General features: G+C 43.2%; 1 protein-coding gene across 1 annotated transcript; it reads right to left on the bottom strand.

The window, feature by feature from the left end:
• Window positions 1–677: 677 nt before the first annotated feature.
• On the bottom strand, window positions 678–21911 carry stx10 (Syntaxin-10). Its single transcript, NM_001140143.1, is given in 9 exon segments — window positions 678–2529; window positions 6255–6349; window positions 7180–7286; window positions 7465–7566; window positions 7701–7763; window positions 8376–8470; window positions 16145–16238; window positions 16602–16677; window positions 21870–21911. Coding segments are annotated over 9 exon segments (744 nt in total). The 5' UTR covers window positions 21905–21911; the 3' UTR covers window positions 678–2452.
• Window positions 21912–23382: the final 1471 nt, after the last annotated feature.

Below are 23382 nucleotides of genomic sequence, written 5' to 3' on the forward strand. Positions count from 1 at the left end.
TCAATCTTATGTACTTGTACCAAAGCCACACACATCTCTGGTTGTACTCGTCTTTAAGTTTGGAAATATCACTACTTTATGTATCGACCTCCAACAGCTGTACCAAAGCCTGTTGGATGCTTCATGTATATCTCGTGTTTATAGCTATTTGTTTCTGGTATGCTTGACGCAAACATTTCACACACGCTTTTTCCAGCGCTACAGTACTCAGGACAGCTCTCTTTATGGCATGGAAAGTATTCTGGAATATTGGGTAGGTCATGATGATCATAGCTCATTCCCGTGTAAGGTCTTCAACTGAATACTCCTGTCTCCCAATCAGATCAGCGTAATATATTTGAAGGTTATTTCCAATTGAGCCAACATGTGTTCACCGTGAAGGAGGGCTGATGGGCTTGAATCCTGCCAAGGTGGCTCACTGAACTACCTCAACACCAGCACTAAGAGTCAAACACTTTAAAAGCATATGATTTATTAACGTGTTCATTTTCATCAAGGGCTACATACAAAAAGGAGTGTTTACTTGTTTCAGACTGATGATACGGTAAAGCGTTTGAAATGACTTCCATGTTCATTCATAGACAGGGTGACCGACAATGTATGTTTTTTGGGGTTAAGAGGCAAATAGAATTGATAGACTTTGGAAAACATTACAAATGAATAGCAACAGTAGAACGTGAGGTCACTAATTCAATGTTTACTGCACTCACATGGCAACAAAATACAGTTCTAAACTCCCATTCAACAACATGGAAACGTTAACAGGTGTGCACTGCAGGAAGGCAGACATTTTGTATGCTATTTACACAATACATTCTACCCACGAGGCATCTAGCAATAACTCCTGAATGGTAAGTCATTTCCATAGCATGAGAAACACTGGTGAACTGAATAGTGGATAAATGCTAGCTAACCTTTTCGACTTGGAAGAATCAGGCCCTGTTCAAACACTTATAATGCAACTTTGTTTGTGCACAATCACTGATCTGACAAAGTTAGATCGGTGGAAGGAAGAATGCAGTAATGAGGTATTAGAACAGGGCCTATTGTACCAGTCAATGCACCCTGAGAGTTCCTAATAAATCTAAATCATTGGAGAATGTGAGAGGGAAACCAGTAGAACAGAGCCACAACCTTTCAAACTGATCACAAACAGCATGGAAAAATACTTGAGTGATTCAATCAGTACAATGTAAATACATTTAACTAGGCAAGTCAGTTAACATTCTTATTTAAAATGACGGCCTAACCCGGACGACTCTGGGACTCGCAATCACGGCCGGTTATGATACAGCCTGGAATCGAACCAGGGTCTGTAGTGAACCGCTGCCCCATTCGGGAGCCCTAAATACACAACCAATCGCAAATGAACAGATTAAACCATCCATCCCACACAAACGGGTATCATTGGGACCAAGGTGGCAGTGCCAACCAAAAGACACCAGGCAGGAAACTCTCACATAGAGAGATGTCTTGAGAAAGGCTAAATAAGTCTACATCCCACAATGTCAAGCACGTAAAGCATCACATCTATTTACACAATATTATAAAATGCACCTCAGGGTCATATTCATAAAGCGTCTCAGAGTAGGAGGAAAAACTGATCCTATATCAGCACTCCCCAAAACTCTGAAAACGGGCCATCACATTATGAAACGTGGACATGGCCATAAATGTCCACTAGGGGGTGAAAGAGCTTCAAATTAACTTGTTGTGCTGCTAATTTCCTGCCCAGCAACCCAGAACTCCAACTGTTACTATGGTAAAGCTATCACCATAGGCTTGAACTTTCCCATATCCACAGATCTGGGATCAGATCACTAGCCTCAAATCCTTTATCCATGAAGGGGAAACTACATAAAACGTGTCTAGGGGTAACTTCTACCTCCTATGATAAAGCTATTCCAACAGGCCAGATGATTTGGAACAAGGTAGAAGTTGACCTAACAACTGATCTAGGATCTAGGTGATTTCACCAATCCTAAGTAGTGCACTATGTAGGGAATAGGGTTCTATTTGGGATGAAGACCATAGATCATCTCATAGACGTATAAAAATAGATAAGGCAACATTGACATCTCCCTCATCCCCATCATTCCAAGTCTGTACCATAATTCACACACATAAGAGACATCTTAGCTTTGCCTGAATATATAATGTAACCGTCATCTCACTGCTGTTCACTCCTCTGATATGGGTGGTGAGAGAGGTGGGAAAGAGGGAAACGGGGATAGACAGAAACAGAGAGAGAGCGACAGAGAGAGACACACAGAGAGAGACAGATGAAGTGACGAGTAATAGACAGAGATTATTCAGAGACTGAATTCCCCTCTATGACAAAGGAAAGACGAGGGTTGGATTGGACTCCCCGGTTCCTTTATCGTTGCCTTCATCCATCGTTCATCCCCAGGAAGGAGTGGGTGAGTGTGGTGTAGTGAAGAGAGGTCCGTACTCAGAGGGTGAAGAAGAGGATGAGAACAACTACCATGATGACCACCAGTACTCCGATGGCACACCACTGTCTCCTACCTGAGAGAACACACACACACGTGTCAAAATCACCAGTGTATAGGCTAGAGATGCTAATATGTACTTGCCTGCCATAGCCTGAAGGCCACTGAATAATAACATCTGCATAGTAAGCAGTAACTTACTTAATATCACTCCAAATATTAGTGGTATGGGTAGTAGGGGTGATGGTAATGATATCAGTTTAGTGATGATGGTAGTAGGGGTGATGGTAATGATATCAGTTTAGTGATGATGGTAGTAGGGGTGATGGTAATGATATCAGTTTAGTGATGGTGGTAGTAATGATGATGGTAGTAGGGGTGATGGTAATGATATCAGTTTAGTGATGATGGTAGTAGGGGTGATGGTAATGATATCAGTTTAGTGATGATGGTAGTAGGGGTGATGGTAATGATATCAGTTTACTGATGGTGGTAGTAGGGGTGATGGTAATGATATCAGTTTAGTGATGATGGTAGTAGGGGTGATGGTAATGATATCAGTTTAGTGATGATGGTAGTAGGGGTGATGGTAATGATATCAGTTTAGTGATGATGGTAGTAGGGGTGATGGTAATGATATCAGTTTAGTGATGATGGTAGTAATGATGATGGTAATGATATCAGTTTAGTGATGATGGTAGTAGGGGTGATGGTAATGATATCAGTTTAGTGATGGTGGTAGTAGGGGTGATGGTAATGATATCAGTTTAGTGATGATGGTAGTAGGGGTGATGGTAATGATATCAGTTTAGTGATGATGGTAGTAGGGGTGATGGTAATGATATCAGTTTAGTGATGATGGTAGTAATGATGATGGTAATGATATCAGTTTACTGATGGTGGTAGTAGGGGTGATGGTAATGATATCAGTTTAGTGATGATGGTAGTAGGGGTGATGGTAATGATATCAGTTTAGTGATGATGGTAGTAATGATGATGGTAATGATATCAGTTTAGTGATGATGGTAGTAGGGGTGATGGTAATGATATCAGTTTAGTGATGGTGGTAGTAATGATGATGGTAATGATATCAGTTTAGTGATGGTGGTAGTAGGGGTGATGGTAATGATATCAGTTTACTGATGGTGGTAGTAGGGGTGATGGTAATGATATCAGTTTAGTGATGGTGGTAGTAATGATGATGGTAGTAGGGGTGATGGTAATGATATCAGTTTAGTGATGATGGTAGTAGGGGTGATGGTAATGATATCAGTTTAGTGATGGTGGTAGTAATGATGATGGTAATGATATCAGTTTAGTGATGGTGGTAGTAGGGGTGATGGTAATGATATCAGTTTACTGATGATGGTAGTAGGGGTGATGGTAATGATATCAGTTTAGTGATGATGGTAGTAGGGGTGATGGTAATGATATCAGTTTAGTGATGATGGTAGTAATGATGATGGTAATGATATCAGTTTAGTGATGATGGTAGTAGGGGTGATGGTAATGATATCAGTTTACTGATGGTGGTAGTAATGATGATGGTAGTAGGGGTGATGGTAATGATATCAGTTTAGTGATGATGGTAGTAGGGGTGATGGTAATGATATCAGTTTAGTGATGATGGTAGTAATGATGATGGTAATGATATCAGTTTAGTGATGATGGTAGTAGGGGTGATGGTAATGATATCAGTTTACTGATGGTGGTAGTAATGATGATGGTAGTAGGGGTGATGGTAATGATATCAGTTTAGTGATGATGGTAGTAGGGGTGATGGTAATGATATCAGTTTACTGATGGTGGTAGTAATGATGATGGTAGTAGGGGTGATGGTAATGATATCAGTTTAGTGATGATGGTAGTAATGATGATGGTAATGATATCAGTTTAGTGATGATGGTAGTAGGGGTGATGGTAATGATATCAGTTTACTGATGATGGTAGTAGGGGTGATGGTAATGATATCAGTTTAGTGATGATGGTAGTAGGGGTGATGGTAATGATATCAGTTTAGTGATGATGGTAGTAATGATGATGGTAATGATATCAGTTTAGTGATGATGGTAGTAGGGGTGATGGTAATGATATCAGTTTACTGATGGTGGTAGTAATGATGATGGTAGTAGGGGTGATGGTAATGATATCAGTTTAGTGATGATGGTAGTAGGGGTGATGGTAATGATATCAGTTTAGTGATGATGGTAGTAATGATGATGGTAATGATATCAGTTTAGTGATGATGGTAGTAGGGGTGATGGTAATGATATCAGTTTACTGATGGTGGTAGTAATGATGATGGTAGTAGGGGTGATGGTAATGATATCAGTTTAGTGATGATGGTAGTAGGGGTGATGGTAATGATATCAGTTTACTGATGGTGGTAGTAATGATGATGGTAGTAGGGGTGATGGTAATGATATCAGTTTAGTGATGATGGTAGTAATGATGATGGTAATGATATCAGTTTAGTGATGATGGTAGTAGGGGTGATGGTAATGATATCAGTTTACTGATGGTGGTAGTAATGATGATGGTAGTAGGGGTGATGGTAATGATATCAGTTTAGTGATGATGGTAGTAGGGGTGATGGTAATGATATCAGTTTAGTGATGATGGTAGTAGGGGTGATGGTAATGATATCAGTTTAGTGATGATGGTAGTAATGATGATGGTAATGATATCAGTTTAGTGATGATGGTAGTAGGGGTGATGGTAATGATATCAGTTTACTGATGGTGGTAGTAATGATGATGGTAGTAGGGGTGATGGTAATGATATCAGTTTACTGATGGTGGTAGTAATGATGATGGTAGTAGGGGTGATGGTAATGATATCAGTTTACTGATGGTGGTAGTTGTAGTACTGATGTAATAGTGAGGATGACAGTTATAAGTTAGTTATCGTTTCCTTTTCCATGTTGAGCCTTTTATATTTATTTCTACTATTGACTGTTACCATGGTATTGTTATTTTCTTTATTTGTATTATATACTACCTTATTATTATTATTATTATTCTTCATTATTGTATTACAATGTATATTGTATACATTGTTGCTTCGGCAATATAGACATTGTTTTTCATGTCAATAAAGCAGCTTGAATTTGAATGTGAAACTTGACAGAGAGAGAGGGAGACAGAGAGAGAGAGACGAGAGAGAGAGAGACAGAGAGAGAGAGAGACAGAGAGAGACAGAGACAGAGAGAGAGAGACAGAGAGAGAGAGAGAGCAGAGAGAGACAGAGAGAGAGAGAGAGACAGAGAGAGAGAGAGAGAGAGACAGAGAGAGACAGAGAGAGAGAGACAGAGAGAGAGAGAGAGACAGAGAGAGAGACAGAGAGAGAGAGAGAGAGAGAGAGAGAGAGAGACAGAGAGAGAGACAGAGACAGAGAGAGAGACAGAGAGAGAGACAGAGAGAGAGACAGAGAGAGAGACAGAGAGAGAGACAGAGAGAGAGACAGAGAGAGAGACAGAGAGAGAGACAGAGAGAGAGACAGACGGAGACAGACGGAGACAGACGGAGACAGAGAGAGAGACAGAGAGAGAGACAGAGAGAGAGACAGAGAGAGAGACAGAGAGAGAGACAGAGAGAGAGACAGAGAGAGAGACAGAGAGAGAGACAGAGAGAGAGACAGAGAGAGAGACAGAGAGAGAGACAGAGAGAGACGGAGAGAGACGGAGACAAAGGAAGAAAGAGAGTGATATTGAGGTAAAGAGAGGGAGGGTGACTTGGTGTTGTACCTGTCATCTATGTGTGTGTGAGAGAAGAACTGACAGAGGTGTGTGTGTTAACTCACTGCTGGTCATGTGGGAGACTTTCTCCATCTTCTTGAGGACAGAGTCCATCCTAGAACCCGTCTGGTCCATCTCCTCTCCAAACTCTCCTAGCATACTGGAACATACAGGACAAAATAGGTGTTAGGCACACACATTCAAGTCATTTAGCAGATGCTCTTATCCAGAGTGACTTACAGGAGCAGTTAGGGTTAGGGGCCTTGCTCAAGGGCAGAAATAGATTTTTCACCTAGTCGGCTCAGGGATTCAAACCAGTGACCTTTTGGTTACTGACCCAACGCTCTTAACCACTAGGCTGCCTGCTGCTTACACACACACACACACACACACACAGAGAGAGAGAGAGAGGCCCACTTAGACCATCGAGACACACACAGTAAACTGTCTAAAACACCCCTAAAATACTGGAACATACAGGAGAATCACAAACAATGAACACACGTAAAGTACACACTCAATGAACCCTTCAAACGCACACGTCTCAGCATGGGAAGTATACTGGGAGATTACATGACAACAATGGAATTCCCATGTAAACGTTCAGTACACACAGAGGCTCCTTGAACCCTTTAAAACCACGCACACACACTTGAGCAAGGCAGTTAACGCTCAACAACAACTGCTGCCCGGGCGCCGATGACGTGGATTAAAGGCAGCATCTCTCTGATTTCAGAGGGGTTGGGTTAAATGCGGAAAACACATTTCAGTTGAATGTATTCAGTTGTACAACTGACTAGGCATCTCCTTTCCTTACACACACACGCACATATGAGGCGGCTATTTAAGTCAGGATAACCAGTGGAAGAGGGAGGTGTGGTCCCTTAAGGGCAGCAGGGGAGAGGTTCCAACCCCTATTCCCTTCCCATTACTCCCCTTGACCCTCACCACCAAATGTGTGTGTGTGTGTGTGTGTGTGTGTGTACTCACACAGCCTGCTGGTCTAGTTCATCTCCGATGCGTCCTGACATGTCTTTCAGTACTCTGATGCTTCCTGTCACCAGCTCCAACTGCTCATCCTGGTCCTGCATGATCAACTGTGGAGAACACCTTCTTCATCATCATCATCATCATCATCCTCCTCCTCCTAACCCCAACCGTAGCTTCATGTCCACACGGCAGCCCTGACCCATCATCACATGAACCATCATCTTGTTCCTTCAATATCAACCAGACACAGAAACCCTCACGCTAATCTCCCTCCCTCCCCCCTACCTGCTGTTGTTCCTGTTGATCCTGGATGTATCTGGAGTTGGCTGACACCAGGTGAGACTCCAGACCATCAGACCTGTCCTGCCCAGACGTACCCATCAGAGCCTGAGATAGACAGAGACCAACTGATGTTACAACGTGTGAGACAGAGGAGAAGCCTGCATAAGTCAACGTGTATCAAAATAAAGGTGTGTAGTGTGAGAGAGAGAGAGAAATAGTGTGTAGACAGGCAAACAAACCTGTCTGTTCTTCTTCTCTGCCTGGGCCACAACAGAGGGACTGGAGAGTTGCTCCTTCATCTCCTACACAGAACACACAGTGTTAGCCACAGTAGCGACAACAACACACAGTGTTAGCCACAGTAGCGACAACAACACACAGTGTTAGCCACAGTAGCGACAACAACACACAGTGTTAGCCACAGTAGCGACAACAACACACAGTGTTAGCCACAGTAGCGACAACAACACACAGTGTTAGCCACAGTAGCGACAACAACACACAGTGTTAGCCACAGTAGCGACAACAACACACAGTGTTAGCCACAGTAGCGACAACAGATTACACACCGTAGATTTAATCCAATCAAATGTAGCTGCAGAAATCCCCTTTTCTTTTCAGTTATAGAGGTAGGGAAAGGGGGATACCTAGTCAGTTGTCCAACTGAATACATTCAACTGAAATGTGTCTTCCGCATTTAACCCAACCCCCATGAATCAGAGAGGTGCGGGGGGCTGCAATAATCGACATCCACGTCTTCGGCGCCCAGGGGAACAGTGTGTGTACTGCAGTGTGTTTACTGCCTTGCTCAGGGGCAGAAGGACAGATTTTTTTCCTTTCGGTTACTGGCCCAACGCTCTAACCACTAGGCTACCTGGCGGTGATAGACAGGTAGTGATATTACACCGTGTTACCTGTACGGCCTGCCGTGTCCGCTCCACAAAGTCTCTCCTCTCCTGCAGCTCATTCTCCCCCAGGCGGAACTTCCCCGGGTTGGACTCAACGATACCTGGGAGAGGGTCAAGGCTCAACACACACAGATCTCAGGGTTCTCCTCAGGAATTGTTAGGAATGTGGTTCTGCCGAGTACGGCGGGGGGGAGGCTCGGAGGGGGGCAGTGCCCCCCCTTTGGACTCAAGAGATTTGTTTTTGAACACCTGTAACTACACACACAGGCCTACGCTCTAGACACACACAGGCCTACGCTCTACACACACACAGGCCTACGCTCTAGACACACACAGGCCTACGCTCTAGACACACACAGGCCTACGCTCTAGACACACACAGGCCTACGCTCTACACACACACAGGCCTACGCTCTACACACACAGACCTACGCTCTAGACACACACAGACCTACGCTCTAGACACACACAGGCCTACGCTCTACACGCACACAAACACAGGCCTACGCACTACACGCACAGGCCTACGCTCTAGACACACACACACAGGCCTACGCTCTACACACACACAGGCCTACGCTCTACACACACACAGGCCTACGCTCTACACACACACAGGCCTACGCTCTACAAACACAGGCCTACGCTCTAGACACACACAGGCCTACGCACTACACGCACACAGGCCTACGCACTACACGCACACAAACACAGGCCTACGCACTACACGCACAGGCCTACGCTCTAGACACACACACACAGGCCTACGCTCTAGACACACACACAGGCCTACGCTCTAGACACACACACAGGCCTACGCTCTACACACACACACAGACCTACGCTCTACACACACACACACACAGACCTACGCTCTACACACACACACACAGACCTACGCTCTACACACACACACAGACCTACGCTCTACACACACACACAGACCTACGCTCTACACACACACACAGACCTACGCTCTACACACACACACAGACCTACGCTCTACACACACACACAGACCTACGCTCTACACACACACACAGACCTACGCTCTACACACACACACAGACCTACGCTCTACACACACACACAGACCTACGCTCTACACACACACAGACCTACGCTCTAGACACACACAGACCTACGCTCTACAAACAGACACACACACACACACACACCTCATTCATATCAGCTGTCCTGCTCCAGATATCATAGTCTAGGACTCAGTTGATCTTTGGGCCAGTTTGTGTTTGTATATTCTCTCCCCCTCTTTCTATAAGGAAGGACAGACTATACATATCTCCCCCTCTTTCTATAAGGAAGGCCTGACATACATACATACATACATACATACATACATACATACATACATACATACATACATTGCTCAAAAAAATAAAGGGAACACTTAAACAACACATCCTAGATCTGAATGAAATAAATAATCTTATGAAATACTTTTTTCTTTACATAGTTGAATGTGCTGACAACAAAATCACACAAAAATAATCAATGGAAATCCAATTTATCAACCCATGGAGGTCTGGATTTGGAGTCACACTCAAAATTAAAGTGGAAAACCACACTACAGGCTGATCCAACTTTGATGTAATGTCCTTAAAACAAGTGAAAATGAGGCTCAGTAGTGTGTGTGGCCTCCACGTGCCTGTATGACCTCCCTACAACGCCTGGGCATGCTCCTGATGAGGTGGCGGATGGTCTCCTGAGGGATCTCCTCCCAGACCTGGACTAAAGCATCCGCCAACTCCTGGACAGTCTGTGGTGCAACGTGGCGTTGGTGGATGAAGCGAGACATGATGTCCCAGATGTGCTCAATTGGATTCAGGTCTGGGGAACGGGCGGGCCAGTCCATAGCATCAATGCCTTCCTCTTGCAGGAACTGCTGACACACTCCAGCCACATGAGGTCTAGCATTGTCTTGCATTAGGAGGAACCCAGGGCCAACCGCACCAGCATATGGTCTCACAAGGGGTCTGAGGATCTCATCTCGGTACCTAATGGCAGTCAGGCTACCTCTGGCGAGCACATGGAGGGCTGTGCGGCCCCCCAAAGAAATGCCACCCCACACCATGACTGACCCACCGCCAAACCGGTCATGCTGGAGGATGTTGCAGGCAGCAGAACGTTCTCCACGGCGTCTCCCAGACTGTCACGTCTGTCACGTGCTCAGTGTGAACCTGCTTTCATCTGTGAAGAGCACAGGGCGCCAGTGGCGAATTTGCCAATCTTGGTGTTCTCTGGCAAATGCCAAACGTCCTGCACGGTGTTGGGCTGTAAGCACAACCCCCACCTGTGGACGTCGAGCCCTCATACCACCCTCATGGAGTCTGTTTCTGACCGTTTGAGCAGACACATGCACATTTGTGGCCTGCTGGAGGTCATTTTGCAGGGCTCTGGCAGTGCTTCTCCTGCTTCTCCTTGCACAAAGGCGGAGGTAGCGGTCCTGCTGCTGGGTTGTTGCCCTCCTACGGCCTCCTCCACGTCTCCTGATGTACTGGCCTGTCTCCTGGTAGCGCCTCCATGCTCTGGACACTACGCTGACAGACACAGCAAACCTTCTTGCCACAGCTCGCATTGATGTGCCATCCTGGATGAGCTGCACTACCTGAGCCACTTGTGTGGGTTGTAGACTCCGTCTCATGCTACCACTAGAGTGAAAGCACCGCCAGCATTCAAAAGTGACCAAAACATCAGCCAGTAAGCATAGGAACTGAGAAGTGGTCTGTGGTCCCCACCTGCAGAACCACTCCTTTATTGGGGGTGTCTTGCTAATTGCCTATAATTTCCAACTGTTGTCTATTCCATTTGCACAACAGCATGTGAAATTTATTGTCAATCAGTGTTGCTTCCTAAGTGGACAGTTTGATTTCACAGAAGTGTGATTGACTTGGAGGTACATTGTGTTGTTTAAGTGTTCCCTTTATTTTTTTTAGCAGTATACACACACATATATATATATATATATATATATATATATATATATATATATATCCCCCTTTCTATAAGGAAGAACAGACTATACATCTCTCCCCCTCTTTCTATAAGGCCAGACTATATAAATCTCCCCCTCTTTCTATAAGGAAGGACAGACTATATCACTACCACTCCACCATCTCTCACACCTTCTTTCGCGTGGAAGTGTGTGTAATATCTATATTTAGAAACACACAAGCCTCATCTCTCTATGAGGAAGGACAGTTCCATATCTCTAATCCACCTCCCCATCTTTCATTCCCTTCTCTCTCATGGGCAATTCCGCTTTGACTCAGTTTTTTCACTTTAAAAATGTATGCCAAACAAAAAACCTTTCAAAGTTTAACCAACCATACAACTCCATGCACAAGCACTACATTTAACAATTTACACAGAACATTTTACAAAAAACTAATTTAGTGGAAGAACTGTGCAGATGTAAACTTTGGTAACGGAATCACGGTAAAATCTCCCTCAGGTGTTTATGCGACCACGTTTTCCAAAAACTCTTAAATACCTGCTCAGAATTAACATTCAAAGATGTCTGCAGAAAGAATGGGGTCAGCTATGACATCATACCTTGAGTTGGTTATTGAACTACAGTAAGTGAAGTGGATTTACACACGGTAACGCATTTACGGTAACGGAATTACATCATGGGTTCCCTATACTACACAGAAACTGCATAATTATGGATGTCATTCTCATGTTTCACAAGTTTAGACATCACACCGCAGCAGACCAAAGCAGTGTATAGTTCACTACAATACAGTAGAGTTCAGTAAAGTAGAGCTCAGTAGAGATCAGTTCAGTAGAGATCAGTACAGTAGAGTACAGTACAGTACAGTAGAGTTCAGTACAGTAGAGTAGAGTTCAGTACAGTAGAGTAGAGTACAGTAGAGTACAGTACAGTAGAGTACAGTACAGTAGAGTTCAGTACAGTAGAGTACAGTAGAGTTCAGTACAGTAGAGTACAGTACAGTAGAGTACAGTACAGTACAGTAGAGTTCAGTTCAGTAGAGATCAGTACAGTAGAGTACAGTACAGTACAGTAGAGTTCAGTACAGTAGAGATCAGTACAGTAGAGATCAGTACAGTAGAGTACAGTACAGTACAGTAGAGTTCAGTACAGTAGAGTTCAGTACAGTAGAGTAGAGTACAGTAGAGTACAGTACAGTAGAGTACAGTACAGTAGAGTTCAGTACAGTAGAGTACAGTACAGTAGAGTACAGTACAGTAGAGTTCAGTACAGTAGAGTTCAGTACAGTAGAGTACAATACAACACTTTTCTTTACTGTACTCCACTATTATTTTGTATTGGACTGTACTATCCAAACATAATTCTTTAATAGATTCAGATTTGGTCCAGTCCGGTCCGTCTGTGGACGTTGAAATCAAGGCCAGGCTGGACTGACCAAATTTCAACTACTCTTCCATGTCCATGGACATCCGGTGTCGGTCGGTGCTCAGTGGATGAGGATGCTGGTTACAGTAAATGGAAAGAGAAGAGGCTCATGGGTAAGAGCTAGGAGAGGTGACATTAACTGCAGAGAGGGGGAGGGGTTTTCCAGACTCAGACTGTTTTAACACTCTTGGTTTGACAACCAGACAACAGAAAGACAAAGAAACAGTTATGAGCTGAACATAACAGTATGTCAGTGGAACAGAGGACAGTAACAGGAGACACTATGAGCTGAACATAACAGTATGTCAGTGGAAGAGAGGACAGTAACAGGAGACACTATGAGCTGAACATAACAGTATGTCAGTGGAACAGAGGACAGTAGCAGGAGACACTATGAGCTGAACATAACAGTATGTCAGTGGAACAGAGGACAGTAACAGGAGACACTATGAACTGAACATAACAGTATGTCAGTGGAACAGAGGACAGTAACAGGAGACACTATGAACTGAACATAACAGTATGTCAGTGGAAGAGAGGACAGTAACAGGAGACACTATGAACTGAACATAACAGTATGTCAGTGGAAGGGAGGACAGTAGCAGGAGACACTATGAGCTGAACATAACAGTATGTCAGTGGAAGGGAGGACAGTAACAGGAGACACTATGAGCTGAACATAACAGTATGTCAGTGGAAGAGAGGACAGTAACAGGAGACACTATGAGCTGAACATAACAGTATGACAGTGGAAGAGAGGACAGTAACAGGTGACACTATGAGCTGAACATAACAGTATGTCAGTGGAACAGAGGACAGTAACAGGAGACACTATGAGCTGAACATAACAGTATGACAGTGGAAGGGAGGACAGTAGCAGGAGACACTATGAGCTGAACATAACAGTATGACAGTGGAAGAGAGGACAGTAACAGGTGACACTATGAGCTGAACATAACAGTATGTCAGTGGAAGGGAGGACAGTAACAGGAGACACTATGAGCTGAACATAACAGTATGTCAGTGGAAGAGAGGACAGTAACAGGAGACACTATGAGCTGAACATAACAGTATGTCAGTGGAAGGGAGGACAGTAACAGGAGACACTATGAGCTGAACATAACAGTATGTCAGTGGAAGGGAGGACAGTAACAGGAGACACTATGAGCTGAACATAACAGTATGACAGTGGAAGGGAGGACAGTAGCAGGAGACACTATGAGCTGAACATAACAGTATGTCAGTGGAAGGGAGGACAGTAACAGGAGACACTATGAGCTGAACATAACAGTATGTCAGTGGAAGAGAGGACAGTAACAGGAGACACTATGAGCTGAACATAACAGTATGTCAGTGGAAGGGAGGACAGTAACAGGAGACACTATGAGCTGAACATAACAGTATGTCAGTGGAACAGAGGACAGTAACAGGAGACACTATGAACTGAACATAACAGTATGCCAGTGGAAGAGAGGACAGTAACAGGAGACACTATGAGCTGAACATAACAGTATGTCAGTGGAACAGAGGACAGTAACAGGAGACACTATGAGCTGAACATAACAGTATGTCAGTGGAACAGAGGACAGTAACAGGAGACACTATGAGCTGAACATAACAGTATGTCAGTGGAAGAGAGGACAGTAACAGGAGACACTATGAGCTGAACATAACAGTATGTCAGTGGAAGGGAGGACAGTAACAGGAGACACTATGAACTGAACATAACAGTATGTCAGTGGAACAGAGGACAGTAACAGGAGACACTATGAACTGAACATAACAGTATGTCAGTGGAACAGAGGACAGTAACAGGAGACACTATGAGCTGAACATAACAGTATGACAGTGGAAGGGAGAACAGTGGTTTGTGACTATTATAATTTCCCATTGTAGCCAATTCAGTTGCAGCAATTCCGTTACGTATTTGGTAACGGAATTATGAGTTTTAAAATCACATAACAATTCCAAAACAAAACTGATATCAGTAAAAACACTAACTAAAGTGGTAGGTCTACCATTACTTGTTACTTCTGTGAACTTTCATCATCCTCCCTCCTTATGCGGAAGAAATGTGAAAATATCTTAAAGATACAGCGCCTTCGGAAAGTATTCAGACCCCTTGACTTTTTCCAAATTGTTGTTAGGTTACAGCCTTATTCTAAAATGTATTAAATTGTGTTTTCCCCCTCAATCTATAAACACCCCATAATGACAAAGCAAAATCTGTTGGAGTCCACCTGTAGGTTTTTTGGTAACGGGATTACAAGGCACAAGGCAATATTCTTAAATGTACAGAGGGCAAAGAATTTCTCCTAAATGAAATATACGTGTTGATATGTGATGGCAGTGGTCTTTACATTAACATTACTGTGTTTTGATCCATTTCTGATACCTTGAAGACTTGTTCAGGTAGATGTTTTCTAAAGACCCCTTTTCCATCTGTTTATCCTGAAATCAAAGCCTTGAATTATGCAACACTTCTAAGATGGAAAATGGTTAAAATATGTATATATGCCTTCATTTCCCCAAAATATGGACTCTTGGCTTTAATTTTACACCCAATTTGATATGCTTCCTGCCATCCAGGACCTATATACTCAGCGGTGTCAGAGGAAGGCCCAAAAATGTGTCAAAGACTCCAGTCACCAAAGTCACAGACTGTTCTCTCGGTTACCGCATGGCAAGTGGTACCGGAGCGCCAAGTCTAGGTCCAAAAGGCTCCTTAACAGCTTCTACCCCCAAGCCATAAGACTGCTGAACAATTAATCAGATGGCCACCCGGACTATTTACATTAACACCCTGCTTATTATCTATGCATAATCCAGGCTGTTTCAAATCCAGCGGTGATTGGGAGTCCCATAGGGCAGTGCACAATTGGCCCAGCGTCGTCCAGGTTTGGCCGTCATTGTAAATAAGAATTTGTTCTTAACTGACTTGCCTAGATAAATAAAAGGTTACTTTTTTTTATTTTATTGTCACTTTACCCCTACCTACATGTATAAATGACCTTGACTAACCTGTACCCAACACACATTGACTCGGTACCGGTACCCTCTGTATATAGCCTCATTATTGTTATTTTATTTGATTGTGTTAATTGTTTTATTTAGTAAATATTTTCTTAACTCCATTTCTTGAACTGCATTGTTGGTTAAGGGCTAAGGGCTTGTAGTAAGCATTTCACAGTAAGGTCTACACCTGTTGTACTCAGCACGTGACAAACAACATTCGATGTGATCCTATGAACTTGACGTTGGTGCTCATTGGTCCATTTACATGGAAGTGCCCTCATCTAGCATACTCTCATCTTCCATTCTTTCCCTCGTTCTCCCTGTGTGTGTAAGCGTTATGTTTATAAAGAGAAAAAGATACTGATGGTTTCACTCAGGTCCTCCAGGTCCCAGTCTATGGCTCTGAGACAGTTCCTCAGTTCATTGGTGCTCCAGTCCAGCTCATCTTTGCTCACCTGCACAACAAAAACATTTAGGCATGTCAAACATGAGACCGAACACAGTGAAAAGTCAATGCTCACCTGTACATTATAGAGTACAGTTACAGATAACAGTAAGAGTACATATCAGGTAGGTAGGGACTGAACAGGCTACACTAGTAAATCAGAGATTGATGATGACAAGCTGTTGTTTTACATGCTGTGGCCGCACACATTCCAAGCTGTTGTTTTACATGCTGTGGCCGCACACATTCCAAGCTGTTGTTTTACATGCTGTGGCCGCACACATTCCAAGCTGTTGTTTTACATGCTGTGGCCGCACACATTCCAGTAGAAATGCAGTTAAGAGGCGTGTGTGTCCAGCGTGTGTGTGTGTACCTGAGTGCCCTCCTCCAGAAGCTCCTCCCAGCGTTCATAAAGGCTCCTGGCACGAGACAACGCCTTCTGGACCTCCCTGAGACAACACACAACGGTTAGATCAGGCTGTATCACAACCGGCCGTGATCTGGAGTCCCATAGGGTGGCGCACAAGTGGCCCAGCGTCGTAAGAATGTGTTCTTAACTGACTTGCCTAGTTAAATAAAGGTTAAATAAATACATATAAAAAGATCAGGGCTCTCCAACCCTTTTCCTGGAGAACTACCCTTGTGTACGTTTTCACTCCAACCCTGTTCCTGGAGAACTACCCTTGTGTACGTTTTCACTCCAACCCTTTTCCTGGAGAACTACCCTTGTGTACGTTTTCACTCCAACCCTGTTCCTGGAGAACTACCCTTGTGTACGTTTTCACTCCAACCCTGTTCCTGGAGAACTACCCTTGTGTACGTTTTCACTCGAATCCCAGGTGTAACTAACCTGATTCATCTTATAAACCAGCTAATTATTAGAACGAGGTGTGCTAGATTAGGCTAATTAGGCTAATTATTAGAACGAGGTGTGCTAGATTAGGCTAATTATTAGAACGAGGTGTGCTAGATTAGGCTAATTATTAGAACGAGGTGTGCTAGATTAGGCTAATTATTAGAACGAGGTGTGCTAGATTAGGCTAATTATTAGAACGAGGTGTGCTAGATTAGGCTAATTATTAGAACGAGGTGTGCTAGATTAGGCTAATTATTAGAATGAGGTGTGCTAGATTAGGCTAATTATTAAAATGAGGTGTGCTAGATTAGGCTTGGAATGATCATTTACAGGATGGTAGCTCTACAGGAACAGAGTTGGAGAGCCCTAGGTTAGATACACATCATAAAAACACACATCACACACTTTTAACAAGACCTTTCTGCATTTCCCTGACACACAAGTCCTTGTTAAATAGACAGTGAAAAATGCTATGTTCTATTTAACGATGTTAGCTACAACAATGTAGCAACCTCTCCGAGTCTGTAATACCAACATGTTTCAAGCAGACCAGCATAGTCCCTGTGCCCAAGAACACTAAGGTAACCTGCCTAAATGACTACCGACCCGTAGCACTCACATCTGTAGCCATGAAGTGCTTTGAAAGGCTGGTCATGGCTCAAATCAACACCATTATCCCAGAAACCACTCCAATTTGCATACCGCCCAAACAGATCCACAGATGATGCAATCTCTATTGCACTCCACACTGCCCTTTCCCAGCTGGACAAAAGGAACACCTATGTGAGAATGCTATTCATTGACTACAGCTCAGCGTTCAACGCCATAGTGCCCTCAAAGCTCATCACTAAGCTAAGGACCCTGGGACTAAACACCTCCCTCTGCAACTGGATCCTGGACTTCCTGACAGGCAGCCCCCAGGTGATAACGGTAGGTAACAACAAATCCGCCACGCTGATCCTCAACACGGGGGCATCTCAGGGGTGCGTGCTCAGTCCCTTCCTGTACTCCCTGTTCACTCATGACTGCACGGCCAGGCACGACTCCAACACCATCATTAAGTTTGCCGATGACACAACAGTGGTAGGTCTGATCACCGACAACGACAAGACAGCCTATAGGGAGGAGGTAAGAGACTTGGCCGTGTGGCGCCAGGACAACAACCTCTCCCTCAATGTGATCAAGACAAAGGAGATAATTGTGGACTACAGGAAAAAGAGGACCCGAGCACACCCCCATTCTCATCGACGAGGCTGTAGTGGAGCAGGTTGAGAGCTTCAAGTTCCTTGGTGTCCACATCACCAACAAACTAGAATGGTCCAAGCACACCAAGACGAGGGCACAACAAAACCTATTCCCCCTCAGGAGACTGAAAAGACTTGGCATGCGTCCTCAGATCATCAAAAGGTTCTACAGCTGTACCATCGGGTGAATCCTGACTGGTTGCATCACTGCTGGTATAGCAACTGCTCGGCCTCCGACCACAAGGCACTACAGAGGGTAGAGGTCGACCGATTAATTAGGGCCGATTTCAAGTTATAACAATCGGTAATCGGTATTTTTGGCCACCGATTTGCCTAATTTTTTAAAAATTCGATTTTTTTTAAATAATATTTTTTAACTAGGCAAGTCAGTTAAGAACACGTTCTCATTTTCAATGACGACCTAGGAACGGTGGGTTAACTGCCTTGTTCAGGGGCAGAACGACAGATTTTTACCTTATCAGCTCGGGGATACAATCTTGCAACCTTACGGTTAACTAGTCCAACGCTCTAACCACCTGCTTTACATTGCACTCCACGAGGAGCCTGCCTGATACGCAAATGCAGTAAGAAGCCAAGGTAAGTTGCTAGCTAGCATTAAACTTACCTTATAAAAAACAATCAATCATAATCACTAGTTAACTACACATGGTTGATGATATTACTAGTTTATCTAGCCTGTCCTGCGTTGCATATAATCGATGCGGTGCGCATTCGCGAAAAAGGACTGTCATTGCTCCAACGTGTACCTAACCAGAAACATCAATGTCTTTCTTAAAATCAATACACAAGTATATATTTTTAAACCTGCATATTTAGTTAATATGCCTCCTAACATGAATTTCTTTTAACTAGGGAAAATGAGTCACCTCTGCAACAGAGTCAGGGTATGTGCAGCAGTTTGGGCCGCCTGGCTCATTGTGAACTGTGTGAAGACTATTTCTTCCTAACAAAGACAGCCAACTTCGCCAAACGGGGGATGATTTAACAAAAGCGCAATTGCGAAAAAAGCACAATCGTTGCACGACTGTACCTAACCATAAACATCAATGCCTTTCTTAAAATCAATACACAGAAGTATATATTTTTAAACCTGCATATTTAGCTAAAAGAAATCCAGGTTAGCAGGCAATATTAACCAGGTGAAATTGTGTCAGTTCTCTTGCGTTCATTGCACGCAGAGTGAGGGTATATGCAACAGTTTGGGCCGCCTGGCTCGTTGCGAACTAATTTGCCAGAATTTTACGTAATTATGACATAACATTGAAGGTTGTGCAATGTAACAGGAATATTTTGACTTAAAGATAAAATACGGAACGGTTCCGTATTTCACTGAAAAAAATTAACGTTTTGTTTTCGAGATGATAGTTTCCGGATTCCACCATATTAATGACCTATGGCTCGTATTTCTGTGTGTTTATTATAATTAAGTCTATGATAGAGCAGTCTGACTGAGCGGTGGTAGGCAGCAGCAGGCTCGTAAGCATTCATTCAAACAGCACTTTCGTGCGTTTTGCCAGCAGCCCTTCGCAATTCTTCAAGCATTGCGCTGTTTATGACTTCAAGCCTATCAACTCCCAAGATTAGGCTGGTGTAACCGATGTGAAATGGCTAGCTAGTTAGCCGGGTGAGCGCTAATAGCGTTTCAAACGTCACTCGCACTGAGACTTGGAGTAGTTGTTCTCCTTGCTCTGCATGGGTAACGCTGCTTCGAGGGTGGCTGTTGTCGATGTGTTCCTGGTTTGAGCCCAGGTAGGAGCGAGGAGAGGGACGGAAACTATACTGTTACACTGGCAATACTAAAGTGCCTATAAGAACATCCAATAGTCAAAGGTATATGAAATACAAATCGTATAGAGAGAAATAGTCCTATAATAACGACAACTTCTTACCTGGGAATATTGAAGACTCATGTTAAAAGGAACCACCAGCTTTCATATGTTCTCATGTTCTGAGCAAGGAACTAAAACGTTAGCTTTTTTACATGGCACATATTGCACTTTTACTTTCTAATCCAACACTTTGTTTTTGCATTATTTAAACCAAATTGAACATGTTTCATTATTTATTTGAGGCTAAATTCATAGTATTTATGTATTATATTAAGTTAAAATAAGTGTTCATTCAGTATTGTTGTAATAGTCATTATTACAAATAAATACATTTGTAAAGAATTTTTAAAAATCTGGCCGATTAATCGGTATCGGCTTTTTTTGGTCCTCCAATAATCGGTATTGGCGTTGAAAAATTATAATCGGTCGACCTCTAACAGAGGGTAGTGCGTATGGCCCAGTACATCACTGGGGCCAAGCTTCCTGCCATCCAGGACCTCTATACCAGGCGGTGTCAGAGGAAGACCCTAAAAATTAGCAAAGACTCCAGCCACCCTAGTCATAGACTGTTCTCTCTGCTACCGCACGGCAAGCGGTACCAGAGCACCAAGTCTCGGTCCAAGAGGCTTCTAAACAGCTTCTACCCCCAAGCCATAAGACTCCTGAACATCTAACCAAATGGATACCCAGACTATTTGCACCCCCCCTCCCCTCCCCTTTACAGCTCTGCTACTCTGTTGTTATCTACGCATAGTCACTTTAAAAACTCTACCTAAATGTACATATTACCTCAACTAACCAGTGCTCTCGCACATTGTACCAGTAACTCCCTGTGTATAGTCTCGTTGTTGTTATTTTACTGCTGTTCTTTAATTACTTTTTACTTTTATTTCTTACTCTTACTGGTATTTTTCTTTTTAAACTGCATTGTTGGTTTGGGGCTCGTAAGTAAGCATTTCACTGTAAGGTCTACCTACACCTGTTGTATTCGGCGCATGTGACTAATACCACTTGATTCAATGTATCTATTCACTGATCCCAAGTTTAGCTATGTGGTTGATGATACAAATGTCGCAAGCTGGCGAAGCTGCATGCTCTCTACTCCTGACACAACAATCTCTCTCTCTCTCACTCCACACACACACACACACACACACACACACACACACACACACACACACACACACACACACACACACACACACACACACACACACACACACACACACACACACACACACACACACGTGCCATCAAAGCTTCTAACACGGCATGTAACGTTAGCCTACATTTCTAGGTAACGCGGAAAAGTAACGCCCTAACTTGACCCAAACAAATCTGTGTGGACACTCTGCACATCCCTGTCAATTTCACAACACTCCGTCAACTGCCCCGTTGCAATAGACCCAAACTGGCAACCCAACTTTCAAGGAATCCTTTTGACACGAAGACTAGATTTCAACGACACCACAACGCGAAGTCGCTACCTTAATGTCAACATCAACCCGCACGTTGATTGAGAATCTAGCCTGTAGCATTAGCTAACAAATTAGCTTGCCACAGACGGGGTGATAACGTGGCGTTTAGAAGTTATCAAAAGAAACTACCCCAAACGTCATATACATCCAACTTGTCCTGTAAGTAAACGGTAGAGAAGTTGGTTGACAGTTTATTTAGAAACCCTTCCTTACCCCTTGACTACGAAGAACGGATCTTCCAGCGACATATTGGATACCTCAACGCCAGACCTGACGCATGCGCGCTGGGGCCCCGAAGCACGATGCACCGAGCTCCTCTACGTAGATCCGCTGTCATGTGGCCATGGACTGTACCGTGTCAAAGCTAGTCAGTCAGGATTGTACATATCTGCTTTTGTAATGATATAACAGAGATGTAAATGCATATTATATATTCATTCAGAATAGAATAGAACAGCATGACTTATTGGTTAAGTGCTCCTAAATCCAGGCATCCCCTGAATAAGGGATGCATGCCCTTTACAGTTGCATGTATACACCTGCTCCAAAAAGTGTAGTGCAGTACTGTGGTATTTATACCTATTGAACAACACAGAAATATTAGCTTGTCATTCATGCATGCCCTGCTCTATGCTAGTCCACCTCATCATATAGAATTAACAATTGCTTTATGAGGAAACACATTCTTTCAGGAATACTGGTATCCTAACAACAGTGCAGTCAAAAACGTGATTTACTGTGTTTTATATATATTTTCACAATATGTGGTCGTAATAATACTGTAAAATTGTGATAATGCCCTTTTAGAGTAAGAGCTGTTTGAAAAGACTGCCTGAAATGTCAGCATGTTTTGGTGGGATGGAGTTATGGCCTAGCTGGTGACATCACCATGTGGTAAATTAGTTAATAGACCAATAACAAAGAGAGTTCCAAATCTCTCTGCCAATAACAGCTACTTTTCAGTTCCCCCTTCCCCACTCAGACCACTCCCAGACAGTCCTAGCAAAATTCTTGCTTGAGAAATTGATATTTGCCCAAGAAGCTATTTTTGTTTGTTTTTGACCATTGTAATTGAAAATATTCACAGTAAGGTACTGAATCGTTACCCAGAGATGATTTGATATTGAGATAAAAACAGCTGCATTGGACCTTTAAGTTTATTGAAATTAAAGTAAACTGTATTGCTGACAGGAGGGACATTGTGTAAGAATTGGCCAATGACAGACTTGTCTATGAAAGAGCCAAGTTCTCTGACTGAGCCAAAATGTGTTGAGTCCAACACCTCTTCCCCACATAAAATCGTTCCAACTCTCTCTCTCTCTCTCAATTTAATTCAAGGGGCTTTATTGGCATAGGAAACATATGTTGACATTGCCAAAGCAAGTGAAATAGATAAAACAAAATAGAAATAAACAATCAGAATGAACAGTAAATATTACACTCACAAAAGTCTCAAAGGAATATGGCTATGTGCAGTGTTGTAATGATGTACAAATAGAGTACAAAAGGAAAAATAAATAAACATAAATATGGGTTCATTTTACAATAGTGTTTGTTCTTCACTGGTTGCCCTTTTCTTGTGGCAACAGGTCACAAGTATTGCTGCTGTGATGGCACACTGTGGTATTTCACCTAATAGCCATGGGAGTTTATCAAAATTGGATTTGTTTTTTCAAATTCTTTGTGGGTCTGTGTAATCTGAGGAAAATATGTTACTCTAATATGG

The sequence above is a fragment of the Salmo salar genome, chromosome 12, assembly GCF_965601325.2.
Source record: "Salmo salar chromosome 12, fSalSal1, whole genome shotgun sequence".
Taxonomy (NCBI): Eukaryota; Metazoa; Chordata; class Actinopteri; order Salmoniformes; family Salmonidae; genus Salmo; species Salmo salar.